The 19,827-nt window shown below is 56.5% G+C and overlaps 1 protein-coding gene across 1 annotated transcript in view; it reads left to right on the plus strand.

Annotated features, from left to right (window-relative positions):
* DPP6 (dipeptidyl peptidase like 6) overlaps positions 1-19,827 on the plus strand; it is an 804,405-nt gene that overhangs the window by 781,269 nt on the left and 3,309 nt on the right. Inside the window, exons 19-22 of the mRNA XM_060107540.1 lie at positions 4,045-4,114; positions 6,072-6,266; positions 14,371-14,425; positions 18,167-18,278. Of these exons, the coding sequence (XP_059963523.1) occupies positions 4,045-4,114; positions 6,072-6,266; positions 14,371-14,425; positions 18,167-18,278 (432 nt within the window). The remainder of the gene's footprint in view (positions 1-4,044; positions 4,115-6,071; positions 6,267-14,370; positions 14,426-18,166; positions 18,279-19,827) is intronic.

Consider the following 19,827-nt stretch of genomic DNA (forward strand, 5'->3'; position numbering starts at 1 on the left):
AAACTCCCTTTCTGTGCCATTGATGTTCTTAGTGCTTCGTCATCTTACCTGTAAACGTGGCTCGTGGGCTGAGGGGCGTCCTGGAAGCTGGAGAAACACAGCATGAGGGGTTGGTGGTTGGTGCAGCCCACGACCATCCGGCGCTCTGCCTTGGCCTGTGTCCTCCCTCTTGAACTGTCCGTTCAGTCATTCAATGAGCTTTTACGAGCACGTGCTCTGCAGCAGGCACCCCTAGGCCCCGAGGACCTCAGAGCACTGGCTGGAATGGGACTTGCATCTCCTGGAGGGAAGCAGCGTTCTCGTAGCCTCCTCACCTCTGCAGACTGTCCCCCATCAGCCCAGCCCGGAGCTTCGCCACCCACCGGGCATCTGCCCTTGGGAACCTCAAGCGCACAATGCTCCACACTCATCTCACCGTCCTTCCCCAGCACTGTCCCCCTCCACGCTCTCCTGCTTTTGAGCATGACATCCTTCAGTTGTGTTGACTGGTTTCAGATAACTTAGACTTCAAACCTTGAAGTCATCTTTGAGTCGTCCACTCAGGTACCACCTGCCCCTCGTCTCTGAGGTTGGTGAATAGAGTTCATCTCCTGAGCTAACTTAGAAGGTCGCCAGGGATCAGTGGAAAAGAGTGCGGAGATTGACTAGTGATGCCTGAACTGCAGGCCTGGGCCGGGGGTGGGCAGGTGGTAGCGCGAGCCTGTGTCTGCCGCCCCAGCCCATGTCTGGAAGCTCCTTGTCTGCCCTGTCCCTTCAGTGGGACAGCGGCTTGTCACGAGGGCTGGTGGGCCCTGGAGTATCACTCAGCACCCCTTGTTAGATTGGACCCAGCCACCTGACAGACCGTGAGCCCCTAAGGGCAGGAACCAAGGCTCAGCTTGTGGAACAAAATCAAACCCACCCAGACAGTGCATCCCGTAAAGCTGCGTCCTTCAGAGCAGAAAGGAATGGCCCAAGAGCTCAGGGGAGAGCGTGGGAATGGACTGGGGTCCCGTGAAGGTTCCCAGCAAGGTGGGACTTGAACGGGTTCCTGGAGTCGCTTTCGGTTGGTGGAGAAGAGGGGAGAAGGAGGGAGAAGCATCGGCATAGTCAGTCGTGGGTGGGTCGGGAGGCTGGTGGAATTCCAGCCGCGGGGTTGTTCCAGGTGGCAGCCGACACGGGGGCCCTTACCCTCCAGCACCTTCATCCTGGTCCGATCGTTGGGCCACACGGAATCACACTATATGGGAACCTTTCTAAACATCGCTAGAGATACAGCTAGGGAGAGAGATTCACCTGACACAGTCAGAAAAGTCGGAAAATAGGATGTGTTTCAACCCCTCTCCCCCGGGCCCACGGGTGCAGAGGTTTTCTCTTACAGTGGCCCGTGTGCACTCACTCTGATGAGGGGCTGATGGAGGAAACAAGAAGGAAGGGCCTGAGGCGGGAGGAGAGATAGACTTAGGAGAGGCATGAGTGGAGCCTGCAGTCATGCCCGGCGGGGACATCACTGCCCACAGGCCAGGGCCATCCCTACCGCCTCTCCGGGTCCGGGTTTCTCTCAACGTCCCTGAGACGAACGCAGGTCCCACAGGATGCACTCGGCTCTGGAACCGAGGGCAGTTTTGCGTGTCCAGGGAGCACAGCCCCCGGTGGCTGGGTTTCAAGCACGTCCAGTCCTGAGTGGGAGAGGAGCTGTCAGTCAGAAAGAGGGAGACAGAGGAACTGGGCCGTCCACAGATGCCCGTCATCAGGGCTAGGGGGAACCACAGAACAGAAATGAGGGGCAGGAAGTATGCAAGTCCAGGCTGAAAGTGGGCTCAGGAGACCTGCAGGAGTCGCGGCTCTAACACGATAAGGCAGAGTGGGGAGACCGGGGGAACCCACCACAGGAGCCCGTGATCTGTTTCACTGGGACAGAAACCAGTGACCCCAAGTCAGACAGGCCTGAAACCAGCTACCCACAGTCAGGAAGCAGAACCTCTGCTGCCCTGGGGCATGTGCACTGGAGACGCGGCTCCTGACCTGTTCATCTCAAGTCCCCGCCTCTTCCCTGCCGAGCTGTTTTCTGTAAAGAGAGCGACTCTGATCACACAGGGTGTCTTGTACAGACAGCCCCATCGCTGAGACTTCGTATTGTCAGGAAATGGGTCAAAGGAATGTCTGGGCTGCCCGTGGGGATGGCATCAGTGACTGGTTCAAACTGCCACGCAGAACCTGGAGTCCAGTCACTCAGGACAGATCCAAGTTCATGAGAGCCCTCAGATTAACTGGATATTTATCTTAGTGCTTTCCTTTTATAAGGAAGAACCCGAGGCAAGAAAACAATATGACTTCAGACTGATAGTGGATGCAGGGATGCAGGGAAGGATGGATGGAGGTTTAGGAGGGTGGATGAGTGAGCAAGCAACCTCCACAGGTCTGGCCCCACCCCCTCTACCCTCGTCTTTATCTGCAGACCTCAGGCAGGCCCCGTAACGTGCAGGGCCCGAGCAAAACGAAAACGGGGGGCTTGTTGTGACAGCAGAGCTTCCAGTGTAGCCAGGGCTCTTGCACAGGCGTGTGTGACTGCACAGGTCACGCCCTATAAGGCCAGTCAACCTCCACGGTCAGACCTCAGCTTGCTGCCCGCCCCCGTCCCCCATCAGCAAGTTTCCTCCCATCTGTCACTTCCTACCACAGCCTTGGAGGCCAGATCATATTCCTTCACGGGATCCTGTCTCAGCTTCTAGCCCAGGGCCCTCCTCCATCCACTCTGCACACCATGTTTCCCAAACCCCAGAGCACTAAGGGGTGTGGTGCCTGCCATCCCCTCCTCCAAAAATGCAGAAAAGGGTCTTTAGAAAGAAATAGCAAACTCCCGGCCCGCCTTGCACATGCAGTTTCTTTCCAGGGTGAGGCTTTACTTGTGGGTAAACAGGGACGCAGATGCGAGGAGAGCAGGGACAGCTGTGTGCAGGGCCGGCATTTGCCCATCACCCCTTGGGGTCCCAGGAAATCTGAACGATGTCGCCCTATGGACCTGTTTTTATTTTGTTATGCTTTGTTTTTCATTTAATGCTACCGGAGGCTAAGGCTTCCCTTAGAGAAGCATTCCAACTGCAGGAACACTCTCTGAATGTATTCAGCCGCTTGTGGCCAAAGCCTGCCCATGGGCTTATCAGTGGCAGAAAGCAGCCCAGCCCATGTTTTATGGATATTTCAGTGATAAAGTCCAGGGTCCCTGGGCCATTGATCTAATTTGCAAGCCATTAACATTCAGCCAGAATCAGCAATGAGACCCTGGTCAGAGCAGGCTGCTAAGCCAACCCCCAGCCTGGGGTGCATCTACAGTAATTGTACTGAAAAAGCCACTAATTCCAATTTAATTGCTCATCTGGGCTATAGTTAACGTCAATAAACAATTTCTAACTTGGGCAGGAAGGTTTGTTTGGGGAAGAACAGAGAAAGCAGTGAGGGAAACGGCCCCCTCCCTCCCAGACTGGATCCTGGTTGCCAAGGACCAGATCCAAAGGACCTTGGCTGCAGGACCCACGTCTGCACCAGCTCCCTCCTGCTGGCTCCGCAGGCAGCCAGACCTGCCCAGTTCCAGCCTGCAAATGGGGAGGCCCACACAGCCCCTGGCTTTGCACAGAGGCTCCCCACAGCTCTAGCCTCTTCCTCAGAGCCGCTGCCCCCACTTAACTACTTGTTGGGGCGGTGCTGCCCGGCAGGGAGATGCACGCTGCCCTGGGGGTTCATCTCCCCGCAACCCTTGCCTGGAATTTTGCTGTCAGCAAGTGCTCACAGTGGTCCAGGCTTTTTTGCTTTTCAACACTTCCTGTTTGCAAGATTGCAGTTAAGCTTCAGATGGAGAAACTAAGCTTCAAAGAGGTTGGGTGCTTTCCCCAAGTCCAGAGTGAGCCGGAGTGCCCCTGTCTGTGGAGGACCGGCCTTAACCCTCCAGGGTGCCCGTCTCCCAGGCCCCCGGGAGCACACCCCAGGGCGGGCACACCCAGCCAGCGCCCATCCCGCCCCTCCCTTCCTGGCCCCTGACGTGCTGCCCTGTGTTCTGTTTCTTCCTAGACTTGCCCGTTCAGATCCTCAAGCCAGCGACCTTCTCCGACACCACCCACTACCCCTTGCTCCTGGTGGTGTAAGTATCCCAGGGTGAAACTCTCAAGGAGATGGTAAGGGGAGGCTGATATCCACTGCAAACTAATCACTGGAAACAATTCAGCATGCTCCTTCTGTAACAACCGCTGACCCCAGACATCAAAGGAAAGTGGGGCCCCAGTCGATTTCGGGGGATTTGCCACAGTGAGTGCAGGACTTGAGTCACATTCCGGGAGTCGTGCTTCGGTGGCCGGTCAGTGGCCCCAGGGACAGCAGGAAAGCTGACGGGGAGCCCAACCTCACCGTGCAGGGCGTACAGATGCACCCGAGGTCACCCCGGGCTCCAGGGCCCCCAGAAACGGAGGCAGGCCTGGCAGGGTCTCGCTGGGGCCAGCGGCTCCTCCAGTGCCACCAGGCGGCCTTGAACACCAGGCATTGGCCCTCAGGATGATTTCAGATCTGCCTTGTGCTAATTAGCAAGCTTCTGGTTCAGATGTCGAGAACGACTTAAGAGCCTTCTAAGCACCTCTGACGGTACTGGGTCCTGATTAGGGCTCCCGCTCGCTCGGGTGGGTGAGTGGCCATGGGACAAAGGAGACACTGAGCCTCGGGGCCTCTGAAGACGCAGCCCCGTATTCATGTGAAAGGGTCCAGGGGAGAGCAGAGGCCTGCACTGGGGCTCTTCAGGGACCACAGTGAAATCACCCACCCGGAGCCTGACTAACCCTGTGCTTCTTGCCTGGCGCCCGGCCTGGGGCCCAGCCCTCAGTGACGAAGGCTGCATTGTGAGGGCGCCTGGCCACGACCCGCTGTGCTGCCCCAGCTTGCCACTAACCCGCTGTCCTCACTGTCTGGACTTTGCCAGCGACCACACACACACACACACACACACACTCACACATATACACACCACATGAATGTACCAAACACACACAACAGCACACACACTCTCACATATATACACATGTGCACAACACACATACACACACAACACAAATATACACATCACATACATGCTCACATACACACACGCACAAACCACATACCATGTACACCAGTATACATAGTACATACACACACACATGACACACCAGTATACACAGCACATACACACACACCACACACCCGTACACACATACACACACCCCTTGCCTGCACTCCTGTCCCGGCAGAAGGCCAGCATGGCAGTGGTGCAGTAGCTGTGGCCTCAGGAGGGGCGTTGCATGTGTTGCCGTTTCTGAGGGCCCTGGGCCTGGCGCCGGCCGTCCCTCCTGCTCACGCTGTCCCCTCCAGAAGGAAAGTCACTTAGAAGCTTCCTCACCCCTGTTAGCGCTAGTGAACGTTCAAAGGCCGTGTCCCCAGCTGCAAGGCCCGTCGGCAGCTCTGGCCGAGTCCCGGGTGAGAACACGCGCCGTGGGTGACTTGAGCTCACACGGTCGTGCCCCCAGGAGGGAAACAGGGAAGCCACGAGAACAAGAGAACCCACACCCCACCCAGCTAAGTGCTTGGGCAATACTCTGCGGGGTGCAGTGGACAGGCTGCCCCCGGAGACGCGGACAGGAAGGCCACCCAGGTCAGCCACAGGCTCTGCTCTGGAGCAAACCAGATGGAGGGAATTCCTTCAAACCAGGAGCCACCAGAAGGAGCAACACATGACGGGGACCAAGGCGGCAGCCTGGGAAACTGCGCCCAGGAAGGGCAGGACGAGTCAGGCCGTGTGGGGAGACCAACCAAGGGGGGACGTGGAAGGACTTGGCAAAGTTCCTCTCCCCGAGAACATGCCCCTCGGTGACCTCGTGCTCGGGGTGGTCCTGGGAGCTCAGTTTCCCCATCGCCCTCCGGGTGTGCAGAGGTGTGGAGCCGGGCGTCATGGCCGGGGTCTCGGGCGCCCTCCGGGGAGGGCACTGCCAGCCCCTGGGGAAGCATCATCGGACCTGATGTCGGCTGGACCAGCCGCTGCTGCAAGCCACGTGCCAAGCCCTGGCCTGTCTTTCCAGGGATGGCGCCCCGGGGAGCCAGAGCGTGACTGAGAAGTTTGAGGTGAGCTGGGAGACGGTGATGGTGAGTAGTCACGGGGCCGTGGTGGTCAAGTGCGATGGCCGTGGCAGCGGCTTCCAAGGGACCAAGCTCCTGCACGAGGTGAAGCGGAGGCTGGGCTCCCTGGAGGAGAAGGACCAGATGGAGGCTGTGAGGTGAGGACCCCCGGAGGCACCCCTGGAACGGGGGGAGAGGGGGCGGGGGCGTCCGCAGCTCCTATCTGGGCTGCGCTGTGGTCCTCTCCAGACACGTGTTTCTTGTCAACACACATTTCACCTGCGATTTGCTCGTACTTACAACGTCTTCGGGCAATTCCGCAGTGAATTCCTGCTAGTAATCTTCTCCCAGAGACTTGTATATTCGTTATCACATAGCTCGGCGGCCTGTCCGTTTCGCTGATTGAAACAGGGTGCAGAGACCGTGACGTGGGCTTGCTGTGGTTGTAGACCTTGGCCCCTGATCACGGGGGGAGAGCCAGGGGCACGAGAGAGAGAGGACGTGAGTGGGGCTGGAGCCATGCAGCGGGTCACCGCGTTCCTGAGGAAGGACCCCCTGTGCTTCCAGGCGGCAAGTCAGAACCCCCACTCAGCCCCGCTGACGGGCACGTTTTGTCCCTTGGTTTCTTCACATCCCTGTCACCGAGGCCGCAGGACTGATAGAGTGTCACCGAGAACAGAAAGGGGACTGATGCTCAAAGGTATTGATTGAATTTTATTGTTGCCCCGGAATAAGAGACATCAAGAACCTGTGCCTGACTAACTGGCCTGCAGGCGTGTCTGTAGAAATAGAGTTTTCACAGTTTCATGGCACAGCGGACCGTAGGGCCAAACGTGACTTTACCCGGGAGATGCAGCCAGACCCACAGACTCCGGTGCTCGGAGGGACAAGAAGGGCATGTCACATGATTGTCATCCTCATTGTGAATCGGGGTGCGCGAGGCTGGACGCTGGGCGTCTGGAACGGGCGGCATACAGCGCCCCGATGAATACGTGTTGACTGAAGGGCTGTAAGGAAGCTGGACACTGCATCCCAGGTGTCATCATGACTGTATGCTCTGAAGGTTTAAAAGATTTCACTTTACTGACTTTTCAGAACATTTTCTCCCTTGTTTTTAAAAAGATTGATGGCACGTGGTGTTGCTCAGTAAATAATTTCTAAGTGGATGAAACCATGAGTGCGTGAACAAATGGCCCACTCTCCTCAAGGGGGTCGTGAGCTGGTGAAGAGAGGCGACACGATCAGACCAGCATGTGCTACAGGCAGAGAACGGGTAGGAGAGATGGCTGAGGACCCGAGTCTGGGAAGGCGCGCCTGTCAGGATGCTTCTGCCTGGAAGTTAACAACAGCACAGACACAACGCGCACACACACACACAGTGTGAAACGTGCTTTAAAACCACGACACTGTATTGGCGCTGGAAGTCCAGGGGGACGTCAGGCCTCAGCTTGGTTGCTCAGGGACCCGACGGTGCCACTGAAGGCCCGGCTCTCTCGTCTCTCCGCTCAGCCAAGCACATGGCCTTGTGCTGAGCCTCTTCTTCTCATGCTCACAGGACGGCTGCCAGAGCGCCGCCAGCAGGTTGAGCCACTTCCAGAAACCTCCAGGAAGGAAGGGAGGAGCCTCCCCAGGGGCACCCAACAAACCTCTCCTCTGTCTGCCTGAACCCAGAAGCATCACCCAGGAGCAGTGGGGGCAACCCCCCTGAGACCCGGTGGGCTGGGGACCGGTCCACCGCCCCGGGCGGAGGAAGGAAGGGTGGTGACAACACAGCGGGGAAAGGAGGAGAGGCAGCGGCAGCACGCGGGCCACAGGGACCCCTCTGGAGGGCACGCGGGCCCAGGTCAGGCTCGGGGGGCGTGGCACCAGGCTGACCGCAGGGCCCCCTCCCCCGGAGCCCCCCTCCTTTCGTCCTTCCCCACCTGCCGCCCTGCTCTGACTCCTCCCAGGAAGCCCGGGGGCCTCGCGGGCCCCCCGAGGCCCTGGGGGAGGATGCGGCGTCCTTCAGACATCCTGCCAGCCTGGCTGGTGTGGCCGCCCCACTCTGAGCAGGGGACGAGAGGGCACAGGCTGTTCCACACTCACGGTGCTTCTAAAAATAAGGGATTGATCGGCCATCTGTTCAAAAACGGGGCAGAACCTGTTCCAGAACAACAGTAAATAATGTCAGCTCTTAAGCCACCGAGGCTTCGAGGAACAGGAACACAACCATCGCAAGCCTTACAGCCATCAGCAGCCACGCAGACCTTCTCCGGAAGCTGATGCCCAAGTGTCTCAAGCCATGGAAAACTCTACGAAGCTTTATTTAGGATCTGGGTCTGTATTTTCATTAGAAAGAAATAGCCCAGTCTGTTCAGTTTAAGAGACCTTGAGACCAGCCCCCCACCCGAGCTCCCCAAAGCTCCCCACCCCCGGGCAGTTGTCCCAACTTCCTCCATCACCTGGAGGAAGCCCTGGAGCCCAGGGGCTGTCCCCCGACCACAGCTGCCGAGCATGTCCCTCCCAGGCGAGGGCCACCAAACGGGTGGACGGGTGGTCTGCGAGCAGAGGGGCACAGCCCTGCCTGGAGGGCTTTCAGGAGGAGGTGGCTTTCTGCCAAGACCCCACCTCACAGGGCAGTGGGGGTTGCCCAGGGAGTGCGGGTGCGCAGTCCACACCGACACAATGCTGTGAGCAACGGTCCCGGTAACAAAGGCGCATGAGGTCCAGGGCCCCCAGTAAGCCCAGTGTGGGCCGCGCTGGGGCCAGGGGATACCTGGAGATGGGTGGGCTGAGACCCTCCCACACCCTCTTCCGGAGCCGCGCCTGCCCTCCCAGCAGCAGAGGTCCCCCAGGGGAGTTTAGCAAGGAGGTGACAAGGCCACCTTTATTTTTCAGAACCGTAATGCTGGTAGCGGTGTAGCAGGTTTTATGGGTCAGAGTCCTGGCAGGAAACATTCAAATGGGGTGATTTAAGGAGAGAGAAATAATGTACACGTCTTCAGAGGCATATGGCAGGGTTAGGAAGATCCAGGGGATCGGTGGGGGTACGCTGGGGCTGTCGGGGTCCCCGGGAGGGCAGGGGCAGCAAGATCCGTCTGTGAACAGATGCGGAGGTGGACGTGGAGCAGGGCGGCGAGTTCTGCGTCCCGCACGACACCCTGCTGCCCCCCGCAGAGGGCAGGACACGTGCTGACCACGTTCCTCCCGTGGGCCCCTCCTTGTTGCCCCATCAAGTCTCTGGCTGTGAGGCTCCCCGACTCTGAAGGTGCTGAGAGCAGCTGTGTGGTCCGTGACACCTACGTCAGCGTGGGTCCCCAGGAAGCGGTGCCAACACACACTTAGACGTGCAGAAGGTGTGTTTGTGCGGGATGCGGGGCCCAGAGCGCAGCAGGGGCAGAGCCGTCAGACTGCAGGGGCTCTGACACGGGAAAGGACTGGACACGGAGAGCGGGCTTCCCGTGGCAGCTGGGCTGCGAGCGTCTCTGCCAAGCTGAGGCGGGCCTCGGAGGACCCCATGCCGGTCACTGGCGGGGACAGCTTGAGACGGTGTGGACCCGTGGAAGGTTGGAAGGTGCGAACACCGCTGCTCCCAGGGTGTCAGCCCACCTCCCCCAGACGCGCTTTTGGAGGCTGGAGCCTCCCCCGTCCTCACTCGGGGCCTCTGCAGACCCTGCCGTGGAGCCGAGCTCAGCGCCTGCTCCATCGAGAAGGACGCCGGGGCCTTGCCGTGCCTCAGAGCATCCCAGTGACAGAAGACGCGCCTACGCCTGGATCAGGCTGGCCCGCCTCAGGGCCCCACTGCTCTCCAGGCAACAGCCATCACACAGGAACTGCCCGCTGATGAGTGGAAATATAGCAAAAGATTATAAAAATATTTGATATTGGAGAAAACTGTTTTCCTTGGGAGACTCCTGAGTACTTTACAAATGAGGATCATGACCAAGGCCTGTGGTTTTTAGATCAGGGAGTGAATCGCCAGGTAGTTAAATGAAGGGATTGCCAGAGACCAGAGGCTGCCTGCGAATGTGGAAGTGGGGCTGAGAATAAAAATCCGATACACTTTATGAATTGGAATAGCGCCTGAGACCCCGGCCCCGTGCCCTTCTAGGCTCACGTGGCTCGCACCACGCTCCGTGGTCTCCCCAGACTCTGCTGCACGATCCTGGCAGTCGTGGTCTGGGCCTCGGGCCGTGGGGCAGAATCCTCATGGGGCCAGGCTGACCATTTCACCAGCTATTCCCAAACGCACGTCTGTGTATCAGATATTTGGGTCATGAGAAGAGAATTCAGAAACTTGGAGAAACGTATTCAATGGTTCCACGTGTGTAGGCATGCCTGCCGTGCTTTGAAGGTCAACCTAGGTTGTGTGAGTGTGTGTGTGTGTATGTGCATGCGTCTGCACACACCTCCAACTCCTAAGCCCAGCAGGCGTGACTTGAAGTCTGCCAGGCTATCCTATGATACCTGCACAATGTTTTTAAAAAGCAAAAGTATTAAAGTTTTGCGTTAGTTTCCTAGGGCTGGAACGGCAAAATCAAGGTGTGGGCAGCACTGTGCTCTCTCTAACCCCCGCAGGGCAGGGGCCCTTCCTCGCCCCTTCCAGCTCCCCATGGTCGCTGGCAGTCCTTGGCTTGTAGCTGCGTCCCTCCAGTCCTGCATCTTCCACTGGCCGTGTCCTCCCTGGGTCTCTGTCTCTCCTCCTCTTACAAGGACACGAGTCACTCTAGTGTGACCTCATCTTAACTTACTAATTACATCTGCAGTGGACCCTATTGACAAATACTGTCCCATACCGAGGTTTGGGGGATTCGAAGTTCAACACATTTTGCAGAATTCAGCCCATAACAAAGGCTTAAATGATCCACACAAATTCCCTTGCCCTTCGCCCAGCACCCCCCCAACCCCGCTTCCCGGAGACGGCCACCCTAACCGCGCCACCTCCTCCATCAAGTGTCGCCTCGTCTCTTCCGAGCACAGTTGCCATCACGGCACAGTTTCTCATCACGTGACTTCCTGTTGGCGCAGGTGAGGATTTAGCTGCTCGGCGCCGTCGTCTTCCCGGAACTGTTACCACAACTGCCTGCTTAGAGCAGCAGTCTGAGGCGCCGGCTCCCTGCGTCAATGGTGCTGACCTCAGACCCTGGTGGTCTCTTCGTGCCCTACTTGCCTTTACATCACTTAATTGTTCCTGAAGTGTCGCTTTGTCTTTCATTTGGGTAACTTTCTGTGTGTTGGTACCTGCTCATAATATTTCCAGTTCCTGCATGCCACTCGGGCTCCTGTGAGTATTCTTCCCAGATGCTCAAACATACTAGTCATCTATCGGTTCCAACGTTCTTTTCTTGGGCTGTAGTCCCCTTTCTTCTGGTCCACTTGGACCAGGTGTCTATAGGGTCACTTTGGAGGCCCTTTTCACAACCCTCCTGTGTTGGGTCCTTTGCACACACCCTGGGTCATGGGCCAAAGAGCACAGATATATGTCTCCCTTTTTATTTACTTTTTCCTTCATATATCTAGAAAACATCTCAAAATGTCTTTATTCTATTCCCACATTTGAAATGATTGTTTATCTAGATATAAAATCTACAAAGAAAATCATTTCTATCTAGAAGGCCCTGGAATCATCCACCACGTGTTGCTGGTGAGAAAAACGATGTCATTCTATTTGCTGATCCTTGTAGATGGCCTGCTTCTTTCTCCTTTTCAGAAGAAGGATGTCCTTAATCTTGGTATCCTGAAATTTCAGCCATTGGTGTGGGACTTTTCAATCTGGGGAATAGTTGTTCTTCAGTCTTGGAAAGTTTTTACTATAATGTGTTGATAATTTCTCTTTTCTCTGTTGTTTTCTTTCTGGAACTTTTATTGTACTATTTTGGTGCTTCCGGTTTATTCTCATCATACCTTTTCCCTCCTATATTCCAGCCTTTCTGGTGAATGTCTATTTTCAGGCATGACACTTCAAAATCCCTAGCCTTCTCTCTTCATCCAAGAGCATACTATGCTTGTCTAATTGGTTCAATATTTTTTGTCTTGCTAGATATATTAGGACGATTTTCTTCTGTTCAGTGAATTATCTCTGTTCCCTCTGGATTCCTGAATTTTTCTGTTTTTTTTTTGTTGTTGTTGTTTTTCTTTGGGTTTGGGTTTGGACTCTCTCATCTGGAAGATTCTTTACATTTCTGATGAAACCTGGCTGCCTCTTCATTCTTAAGCACTAACCGGGGTGCCAGTTCTGCGTGCAGATTGTGAGCTGTTGGCAGGTGGGCTTTACCGAGGGTGGTGGAGGGCATCCAGCTCTTCATTGGAGAGACCCACACCCCTTGATATGGTGTGTATCCTCTCCAGGGGCCATCAGCTTCTCCAGCCTGGGCATCACATTCCCGAGTACGTGCATCTGGGAGAGGCCGAGGGAGCCCCATGTAGGATGCAGACTTGGAGTTGGCTTGCTTGTTGCGATCCTGCACCTCACCCCGCACTGAGCCTGGTGTCCCAGCGTCTGGAGCCTGTTCTGTTTCTCCCCAGAAAGTTTCAGTGACATGTCTGAAGGTCCCACAGCCCCTTAGTAGCTGAGCAGGAATTGGACACAAGATACCCTGACTCTGAGAGTGGAAGCTTCTGACAATAAGGCACTGAGGCTTACAGATGACACACGCTCAAGGGATGGATGGGGACGAGGGGTGGGGGGAGGAGGACGGGAAGGTAGTGGGGCCAGTTTTCTTGTTCTCACTAGTATTCTGAAATGGAATCAAACAGATCCATTCACAGGATGAACATGCATGAATCATCAATTTTCCACAAATACTCTGGGGAAACTCATTATATTAAAATAAACAGTAATACACAGTTGGCCCTCGTTATCCTTGGGGACTGGTTCCAGGACCCACGTGGGTACCACAGTCCTCAGATGCCCAAGCTCCTTCTGTAAAATGGTGGAGCATATGCACATAACCATCACACATCCTCCTGTGTACTTCAGATACACACCTCTCAATCCCTTATAATCCCCCCTACGTGTAAATGCTATGTAGACAGTTGTACGTACAATGTAAATGCTGTGTAAATAGTTACCAAGGTGAGGCAAATTCAAGTTTTGCTTTTTGGAATTTTCTGGATTTTTTTTTCAATATTTTCAATACGCAGTTGGTTGGATCTGTGGGTGTGGAACCTGTGGATACGGAGGGCTGACTGTAATAAAAGTACAAAAGTCACCTGAATTTGTATCATCATGAGAGTCAGGACAATTGCTGCTCCACGCTGGGCCCTCCCTCTCGCCCCTCCCATCCCCGGGAACGGGGTCCGTTTGCTTCCAACATCGTCATAGAAGTGCTGCTCCAACCAGGAAGGGCAGGCCGGGTCCCAGGACGTGGGCGTCCTTGGAGACTTGGCTGGAGAAGGATACGGCGCTCTCAGGGCCCAGGACCCGGAGGTATACAGTCCCCCCGGCTGAGAAGGGTGGTCAGAGGGCACCAGGTGGCTCCAGACAGCAGACGCAAGAAAATAATCACCAGGCAATACGCAGACTGGGGTGACAGGAAGCCAGGGGACGGGGGCTCCGCGGTGGTGACGGATGGGGAGAGGCTGCAGGAGGGCTCAGGAAGAAGCCAGTCACTGGCCGGCATGTGGCAGGACTCCCGCTGCCCGGTGAGGGCCCAGAACCCAGAAAGATCCCAGCCACTCGGGGGGGGAGACGGGACCACGGGGAGAGCAGCGAGATGCGGGCAGGGACAAGGCAGGACCGGGCAGCGCCAGCCTGGGTGCCGGGCTGGTGGCATCCAAGGCAGAGCTCTGGCAGGAGTGATTCTGCCACCAAACAGGTCCAAGACAGGGACCCCTCCCAGGAGCTGGGGACAGAGGACCCTGCAGGTGAAGGGGGACCCGGTGCCCTGACTCGAAGCCGACGAGCACCTGGAGAGCCTTTTCTCCCTGCTGATCCCGGAGGACCTCCCAGAGCCTGGTGGCTGGGAGTCACGACGTGGTCCAAGTGAGGGAGACGGGGACCCAGGCGGGCCTGCGAGTCTCCAGAACAGCCTCTGCCGCTTCGCGTTCCTGGTTCTCAACCAGCAAGCTTTACACGCCTGGCCGCCCCACAGTGATGGCAGGGGCGCTTTGAGTTTTGCGTAAAGTAAAAGCAATGACCAATGATATTAGAATTCCAATGTTTCCTTTGATTAAAGTAGGGGTTTTCATTCTTGAAATGGTTGGAGAACACGGCTCTAGACCCCAGGGTTGCACAACTCAGCCGTGGCGCGCACTAACTCCCCTGTCTCCTTGACCTTGCAGGGTGATGCTGAAGGAGCAGTACATTGACAAGACGCGCGTGGCCGTGTTTGGGAAGGTGAGGTTGCTGGCCCCTGTTTGCACGCCCCCTGCTCAGGCCCTGACCTGCACCACCCCCAGGCCTGACCCTGATTCACTGGGAACATCTCGGCTCCGGCCGCCTGCGAGCCTTTTTTTTTTTTTTTAAACATCTTTATTGGAGTACAGTTGCTTTACAGTGGTGTGTTAGTCTCTGCTGTATAACAACGTGAATCAGCTATACGTATACATATATCCCCATATCCCCTCCCTCTTGCGTCTCCCTCCCACCCTCCCTATCCCACTCCTCTAGGTGGTCACAAAGCACCGAGCTGATCTCCCTGTGCTATGCGGCTGCTTCCCACTAGCTATCTATTTCACATTTGGTAGTGTGTATATGTCCATGCCACTCTCTCACTTCGTCCCAGCTTACCCTTCCCCCTCCCCATGTCCTCAAGTCCATTCTCTACGTCTGCGTCTTTATTCCTGTCCTGCCCCTAGGTTCTTCAGAACCATTTTTTTTTTAAGATTCCGTATATATGTGTGAGCACACGGTATTTGTCTTTCTCTTTCTGACTTACTTCACTCTGTAGGACAGACTCTGTGTCCGTCCACCTCACTACAAGTAACTCAAGATGTTCAGTGGTCCCAGCACAGGGAGCCCCCATCTGAGCAGCTCGTGTATCAGTGTTGCTTTTCACACCATCTGGAAGGAAAGATAAAAAGAAGCCAGATCCTTGTGGGAGTGCTCTGTGAGGCTCCTAATTACTTTTCAGACAAGCCTGCCATGGCTCTCGGGGTGGTACCCCAGGAAAGAAGTGGGGCAGGAGTCTTTATTTCTGTATGTCTTTCTGTGCAGTAGCCACGTTAATTTAGCAGGTTCACTTACGTGGTAGGGAGCGGGTGGGGAGGTTCGTGCACTGAACTGTCAAACCAGAGACGCTTCCGTGGGGTGGCCCACGTCCGAGGGCCGTAGCTGGGTGTGGTGGGGTCGTGGCTGGGAGTTGGTTCCCTGGAGGACCACCTCCTATCGCCTTGGCCCCCTCCCCCGTTGTTAGGTGGCCTGGACCCGCAGGCTCTTGGTCTCAAGGCAGGAGCACAGAGTGATAGACACAGACCCGTCTTCCCTCTGAGGGAACAGGCCCTGCAGAGGGGCCTCGCAGTGACCCCATGGCAGGTGGAGGTTTGAACAGGTAACTGGAGAGATACCTGTTACGTCATCACCTCTGAGCCCAGGGTGTCGAGGGAGCCGTGTGCACCTGAGACGAGGCGTCGCCCTGTGGAGGTCCCAGCACACGTGCTGTGTATCCCACACCCGCACGGGAGGTGCAGCAGCAAAGGGGGAGCCCAGGGGACGGATCAGAGCCTAGACGCCGAGTACTAGGGCTCATTCTGTGCTGGCGGAGGCCACTCCCAGCCTGCGAAGCTCAGAGCCAGTTGGATCACTTACAGTGTAACTTGGGGCGTCAGCTCTTACCTTCCATCCCCACGGGAAAGTTACTGCCCCACAGACTGACCACGGCTCAGGGCAGGGCGCCCGGGCCGAGGTCAGCCTCTGTCCAGTCTCTGCTCTTCCCCAAACACGCCCTCTGCTCCTGGGAGCTTGGCCTCCCTCCCCTGGCTGCCTTCCACGCAGGCACCTGAACATGGCCCCCACGCCTGGACCTTTCAAAGGTCACTGTGGACGCAGACGCAGGAGTCAGGGAGCTGTGAAGAGGCTCTCTGGACAAGTGGGAGACTCAGCTGCCTGGGCGTCGTGTGCTGTGTGGACGGGGGCCCACGCGTCCTTCAGAACGCAGCCCACACCGCCGTCCCTGAGACAGGCCGAGGATGTGTGTGGTGCTCTTTGCTGGTCACCGCTCTTATCCACTCTGCCTGCTGGGTCCCCGCCTCTTTGAGTGGCGCCTCAGATACAGGGTCGTGGACTTTGTCATTGCCTCCCCTCCAAGGCAATAAGCCATCGATTCCTTTAGCTGACGGGCATTCGGCAGTTTCAGGTTCACAGCACGCTTGAGAGAATCCCCCCTGCTCCCCCAGCATGCACGGGCTCCCCCACTGTCAAACCGCACCATTTGGTACCTTTGTTACGGTTGACAAACCTGCACTGACACGTCATCATCACCCAGAACCCAGAGCTTACATCAGGGATCCCTCTTGAGGCGGTACCTTCTGTGGGTTTGGACAAATGTGTGATGGCACGTCTCCATCATTACGGGATCGCACAGAGCAGTCTCTCTGCCCCGAAGATTCTCTGAGCGCCACCTCTTCACCCCTCTCTCCCCTCCCCCAGCAGCCACTCCTCTTTTTACTGTCTCCACAGCTGTGCCTTTTCCAGAGTGTCACAGAGTCAGAATCACATAGCGTGGAGCCTCCTCAGATGGCTTCTCTCACTTAGCATTTAAGGTTCCTCCAGATCGTCCCCTAGTGTCATAGTTCCTCTCTTTTTAGCACCAGATAATCCACTGCCTGGATGCACCACAGTTCATCCACTCGCCTACTAAAGGGCATCTTGGTTGCTTCCAAGTTTCGACAGTTATGAACAAAGATGCTCTGGTCATCCATGTGCAGGTTTTTGTGTGGATATAAGTTTTCAGCTTCTTAGAGTAAATACCAAGGAGTGCAGTCACGGGATCATATGGTGAGGGGGTGTTTAGTTTTGTAAGAAAGCACCAAACTGTCTCCATAGCGTTTGTACCATGTTGCGTTCCCACCAGCAATGAATGAGAGTTCCTGTTGCTCTACATCCCCACCAGCATTTGATGTTGTCAGTCAACACATTTTAAAAAACAAACTGCAGAATGACTGGTAAGGCTTGGAGATTCCATTGACCATGAATATTATTTGCCAGAAACCAAAAAGACTGTTATTGTCATTAAGATATTCCTGTTCTACTGAAGGAGCACTATTATAATGTAACAAACTTAAATATATTGATCAAAAACAGTTAGTTCTGCAGTGAGTTTGGCATGTGGTATGTGGGTTCTACACACGCCACCCTCTCACCTCAGCACATGCACTCACACTCGCCCACACCTTTGACAGTCCCCGTGCCACACCCTGGTTTTCTGGGCCTTCACGCCTCTCCCTGCCCACCTTTGCTCAGCAAGACATTACATCTGTGCCCCCCCTTCCCTTTGGGTCTTGCTGGAAACAGGCACATCTGGACCAGCCAGCACCCACGGCAGATACAGTGTAATGCTTTGTTCTTTCTGGAAGGCTCACATTGAAATTGGGGTCTTTCATGTCAGCCCCAAATAAGGGCAGTACAGGAAATGAAGGACTGACCAATGTACACAACATGTGTGGACGTCTGTCCCTGGCAGACCCCTGAGCTGAGCATCCTGGCGACCAGTGCTGGAGCCCTTTGACATAGGCTCCTCATGGGCCCGCCCTCAGAATCACAGAAAGTGGGTTGGCTCTGCCTGTAGGCAAGGGAGAGGCACAGGGAGCGCTGCGTCCGAGCGCTGGACAGCCGTCCCACAGTGCACGCCGCGCTCCAGTCCCCAGCCACCCCCCATGGTCCCTGCCACGTCTCATCGTCGTGTCACTCGAACACGAGGCCCAGGAGGGGGATACTTGCCTCGCATTATATTTAGCTGGAAAGGCATTTGCTTTCATCTTTTTACCTCCCTTATAATTTTTCAACATTAATTTTTTTTTAAAAAAACGAACTAGGTGACAGTGGTTGCTTGAGCCACTGACCTCGTTGTCTGAGGCTGTTTTCATGGGTGAGTTGTTGACTTTGCTCCTGCGCTTCTCTCTGCCTTCCGCTCGTTCCCAGGATTACGGTGGGTACCTGAGCACCTACATCCTCCCAGCCAAGGGCGAGAATCAAGGCCCGGTTTTCACCTGTGGCTCCGCGCTCTCCCCGATAACAGACTTCAAGCTCTACGGTAGGGGCCCCGACCGGAGGGGCGCTGGTCCCACCCAGCCCCCGGCCCCAGGCCTCCCTCCCTCGGCGCCCAGTCCGATAACCCGCAGGGTGGCAAGGCCCGCGGTGGAACCTCACAGACAGGGCCTGGGGGAGGGGGGAAGGGGGTTCACGCCACTTGCTCGGAAAGTGGTCAACCCACCACACCGCTGCCCCTCAGTCGCGTTCCCGACGCCCGAGACCAGGAGCCAGAACACGCCCAGCGCCTGTGCTCGTGCTTGCAGTGATGCGAGTGGCGGGAGCAGAAGGGAACGGGGCTCCGGGCCGCCCCCGCCCCTCTTCTCTGACCCCGGAGTGCGGCGGGGGCCCTGCTCTGGGTCTCTGTCCGGCGCGGGGTGTCTGGGGGCAGGTGAAGGGCTGGGGGAGGTGCTGCCCAGGGGCCTGGGTGGCTTTGCCCTCCGCCCACCCTCCACCCCGGCACCTGCCAGCTCCTTTCTGCGACCGGACTCCTAGTGTGGCGGGCAGACGCCGCCTGCAGCCGCACGGACATGGCTCTGTGAGCACTGCTGGGGGCTCCTCCCTCTGGTCAGCCAGCCTCTTTTCTCGGAATGTGAAGGGCTCTGTGACGTCACCCTGTTTTTAAATGTCGGCGCGGCCCTCTCTGGGGGCTCTGGGAGCTGGCATTCGCGTCAGGGCGGCAGGGAGTCTCGGCCGTCGGCCCCAACTGCCGGCACCGAGCCAGGCTGACGGGGAATCCGGGGGCTCCTGGTTGCTGGTGTGCGGAGCCCTGCTGGGGGCCTGAGGTCCCTTCCGGGCAGAGGAACCAGCATCACTCCACGGCCACACCCTCCCGCGCCCCAGCTCGGTACCCGTGGACTGCGCAGAGCCGTCCAGGGACACCGGCGCGTCTGCAGCTCACCGGCTCTGGCAGCCGAGAGGCTCACGGCAGATGTGCTGATTTTTGCAAGTGCTCAATGCACATTCCAACTCAAAATCATACAGGAACTCCCCTAATTCCAAATTTAATAATTTAAAATTATTGTCTCATGGGAATCCGTGTAACATATTCTCTGTTTTTCAAATTCAGTGAGACTTTCTCGGGGTTTTTAATCAAGCTATTTGAAATATGCCTGAGTTGAGCGCACACAAATGCGCCCAACCCCGCGCCTTGATGTGTCAATGTGCCTGGGACAGCGGAGAGCCCACGTGGTCTCCTGGACTGACCTAAGGGGTCCCTGCACCTGTAGAAGGAGCTCGGTGCCCTGGACTCCCGGACTTCCTGATGGGGCGGCCTGGGTCCTCACGAGACCCTGGACCTGAGCCAGGGGGGCAGGCAGAGCAGAGGCAGCCGACACTTCCTGAAAATAAGGGAATCCTGATGCAGGTTGGCCCTTCGAATGCGTTCCCCCTTCTGGGCGCTGAACTGAAGTGGGGGCGGGGTGTGAATCCTGTTCATTTCGGAATCAGATCAGTTCGGTTTCCGTCGCGCTGCAGTCCCACGACCAACGCTAGCAGGTGTAAATGTCACTGGGGCGCCGGCTGACTTACCCCGTAAAGACCCACGAGGTTTA

The sequence above is a fragment of the Mesoplodon densirostris genome, chromosome 9 (assembly GCF_025265405.1).
Source record: "Mesoplodon densirostris isolate mMesDen1 chromosome 9, mMesDen1 primary haplotype, whole genome shotgun sequence".
Lineage (NCBI taxonomy): Eukaryota > Metazoa > Chordata > Mammalia > Artiodactyla > Ziphiidae > Mesoplodon > Mesoplodon densirostris.